This window comes from Leptinotarsa decemlineata, unplaced genomic scaffold (assembly GCF_025532065.1).
Source record: "Leptinotarsa decemlineata unplaced genomic scaffold, Ldec_3_MD MMD2_tig00000882_RagTag_RagTag, whole genome shotgun sequence".
NCBI classification, from domain to species: Eukaryota; Metazoa; Arthropoda; class Insecta; order Coleoptera; family Chrysomelidae; genus Leptinotarsa; species Leptinotarsa decemlineata.
Window position 1 is genome coordinate 20,965,440 of NW_027412556.1, and position 3,757 is coordinate 20,969,196.

Here is a 3,757-nt window from a genome sequence, read left to right on the forward strand (position 1 = left end):
CTAATAACAAATCTGAAAAAGATTTCTACAAACTAATGAATAATGCAGTCTATGGAAAAACAATGGAAAACGTAGACAATAGAATTGATGTTAGACTCATTACACATTGGGAAAATATAAAAAGAACTATAGGTGCTAGTTGTCTCATATCTCGACCAAATTTTAAAAAATGCTCTATTTTTACAGAAAATTTTGTTGCCATTCAATTGGCTAGAGTAAAAGTTCATTATGATAAACCACTATATTTAGGATTTTCCATTCTAGAATTATCTAAAACAGTTATGTATGATTTTTTCTATGGATGTATCAAACAACAGTTTGGAGAAGATGCGTCCTTACTCTACACTGATACCGACTCCCTTATTCTCAAAGTAAATACAGACAATTTCTATGAATTTATCAAAAATAATATAAATAAGTTCGATACATCTAATTATAAAATAGGAAACCAATTCAATATTCCAGTGACAAAGTCAGTTCTGGGTAATTTCAAAGATGAATTCCCAAATGATCCAATAATCAGCTTTTACGGTACAGGTGCTAAAGCGTATTACGTGAAATCTGTTGATGGTGAACTGAAGAAGGCCAAAGGTGTGAAACGATCTGTTATAAAGAATGAATTGACATGTGAAGACTATGAAAAAATCATTGAAGAGGGAGGTATGATATTCAGGAAGATGAACTCGTTCAGAAGCGTATTGCATGATATTTACACTGAATTGAAAAATAAAGTCGCTTTATCGTATCATGACGACAAGAGATTCATCATTCCGAATACCACTCGAACTCTTCCATGGGGTCATAGCGATATAGAATTTTATCGAAATGATCCTAATGATAACATTCGTTGGGTGTCTGAAATCGTTCATTCTTTTTCTCAAGAGAGCGCCTTAGACCAACTAATCAATTTGTTGACTGTAGAGATGAATAATTGAATTATAATTCGAAGTATTATTGCTTATTCCTTCAAACCGGAACATTCTTATTTGTGATTATTTGTGATTATTGTATTATGTATTGTATATGTATCACTTTTACCAAGTTACTTAGATGAATAAAAAATGATAAAAATATTATTTGTTTCATTTCTATTTTCCTAACCAATTACTGTAAAGTATATAACATAATGTAAATGAAAGAAATATCAGTTTGAAAAGAATCATCGTAGAGTGCACAATGTCTAAAACAATCGATAAGTTTGGTAGAAAAAGAAAATTGGGTGGTAATGTCATTCGAGGTCCTCCCGGGATTGGTTTTAAATTAACGAAAGATGGTCATTATGACATGCAAAGAAAAATATTGAAAAATATAAGCGAACCAATTGACAAGAGTGATTGTGTAACTGTATCATATCTTGAGGGGGAAATTAACGGAACAAAGGAGGTTATACTTCTAGCCCTACAAGCTGCAATACAATCCACAATAGGTAATATTGCTCGCGATGCCCGTCAAGCATTTGACGATAAAATTGCAGAGGCTCGGATAACTTTCACTCGTAAATTTGACAAACTTACAAATGATGTGGACATAAAAATGTCTGACATAACAGCGTCTACAAATAAAAAATTTGATGCTATGTCAAACATAACAGGGACTACAATGAAAAAGTATGATGTACTAGAAGAGAGAGTTGAAGTTTTGGAGAAAAGCCATAAAGTCAGGCCATCAGGTGGACTGGGATATCCAGGACTGGACATTGATCCAAATGTTAGAATAATAGAACCAAAACCAAAACCAACAGATGACGTATTAATTGAACCAACATGGTGAATTTACTCCCGCGTTAGGTTAGATTAGATTAATACATACTGTAGGTTAGGGTCATAGGTGTTAGGTTAGGTTAGGTTTCACGGCGCGCGAAGCGCGCGGGTGGGGGTGGGGGGCGGCGGGGCCGCGCGTAGCGCGGCCCCCCCGCCCCCCACCCCCCGCCCCCCACCCCCCGCCCCCCCCCCCCCCACCCCCCACCCCCCGCCCCCCACCCCCCCCCCCCCCACCCCCACCCCCCACCCCCCCCCCCCCACCCCCCACCCCCACCCCCGCCCCCCACCCCCCACCCCCCACCCCCCCACCCCCCACCCCCCCCCCCACCCCCCACCCCCCACCCCCCACCCCCCACCCCCCACCCCCCCACCCCCCACCCCCCCCCCCCCACCCCCCACCCCCCACCCCCCACCCCCCACCCCCCACCCCCCACCCCCCACCCCCCACCCCCCTCCTCCCCCCGGGGTGGTGGCCCCATTACGCTCGCGCCGGCGCGCGAAGCGCGCCGGCGCGAGCGTAGCGAATTGGGGCGTAAGCCGCGCGGAGCGCGGCCCTCTTTCTTCCCACCATTGCTCACCCCGCCCACTTCCTACCATTTCTCGCCCCACCATATTCCAACCATTGCGCATGCACGCCCCCACCTCATTCCCTCCACTCCCAATGATGTTGATACCCCGAGGAGCACGTTCTTCTACATTCAGTACGACAACTCCAGTCATCCAGAGCAGTCCAGCCATACTCAACCAGAAGCAGAGTACTATACGACGAGGAGCTAAGTTTGAGTAAGTTAACAATGTACTTTAATTTTTTACATCTACTAACTTTGTATTATTTTACATTTTCAGAATGGCATCCAACACTCAGGAATTAAATAACGCTGTGGCATCCATCATGCCTATGACAGAGCAGGAGAAGGCATCCACTTCACGAGTTAGGTGCAGATCCACCAGCCCTGACTTATTCGAGGAGGAGGAGGAAGTCAGGCCTGTAAAGAAGGTTTGCCAACGACCTGCAGCGAAGGTTGGTCCTATTTCTAAGTACCGAGCTACTTGCAATAGGACTAATCCTTATGCAGGTAGTTGGTCGACCGCTCCAAACAGCTTAAGGCCCTCCACACCACCCGCAGCAGTAGTGGAACAACCTAGGGCGCCTTCTCCGGAGGAGCCACCAGTTGTATTGTCCCCATCGGAGGAGGCTCCCATCGTATTCACTCCGTCGGTGGTGCCGCTTTCGCCGATGCTGGCAACACCGGTGACGAATCCTGAAGTGTTAGTGCCACAAGTGCGACAGCCTATCGGAGAGGTTAGTGAAATGTTGGACAGTTTTCTACAGAGATGTAAGGAAGCAGAACATGCTTCTCGAGCTAGTGAGGCCGCGTTGGTTAAAAGGAAGCGCGAAATGGCTGAAATTGTTAACCGACGGAGGGAAGCAGAAAAAGTAATAGCCGAACTAGATCGGAAGTATGCATCTCTGGAGAAAAAGTGTGAAGCAGATACCTCTTCGATAGAGACTTATAAAAAGTTAGTGACTTTTATAAAAACTTTCCCATAGATTAAGTGTAAGTGTAGTAAGATTAGTTTTAGGTTAGTTAGGAATATTTAATTAAGATAGTTTTAAGTTTATGTTTGTAATTTTAGGAAATAAAAATAAAATAAAAAAAAAGAAGTGAAATTAAGGGTGTACATTGTTTTGGTTTGGTACACATTGAACAATGCGATGGTTGGAGCATTTTTCTTCACTTCGTCTCATTATTATTTCCTTTTTTTATTTCAATTACAAGTTCTTCTATGCAAATACCTCACATCAATTTTTGTGTTCTCTAATCTATTGTAAATAATCTCTTGGGAAGAAAATATGTTTCATAATGAAATCAATAAGTATATTTCATATAATTCATATAGTATTTTCAATTTTCTCTTTCATGGAATATAGCTCATGTCATTTTTGAAATTCATTCCCACTTAATCCCCTCTCCTCCCCACTCCTCCCCCACTCC

General features: G+C 43.0%; 1 protein-coding gene across 1 annotated transcript; it reads left to right on the plus strand.

Annotated features, from left to right (window-relative positions):
• The first annotated feature begins 2,234 nt into the window (after window positions 1-2,234).
• LOC141482218 (uncharacterized) lies at window positions 2,235-3,485 on the plus strand. The gene is made up of 2 exons (XM_074175206.1): window positions 2,235-2,543; window positions 2,607-3,485. The coding sequence occupies exons 1-2, from the start codon at window positions 2,389-2,391 to the stop codon at window positions 3,310-3,312; spliced, it is 861 nt and encodes a 286-aa protein (XP_074031307.1). The 5' UTR covers window positions 2,235-2,388; the 3' UTR covers window positions 3,313-3,485.
• Window positions 3,486-3,757: the final 272 nt, after the last annotated feature.

Coding starts and splice junctions, on each gene's coding strand:
- LOC141482218 (XM_074175206.1), top strand. CDS start 2,389: ATGCACGCCCCCACCTCATTCCCTCCACTCCCAATGATGTTGATACCC. Junction 2,544..2,606: donor CGACGAGGAGCTAAGTTTGA/GTAAGTTAACAA, acceptor TTACATTTTCAG/AATGGCATCCAACACTCAGG.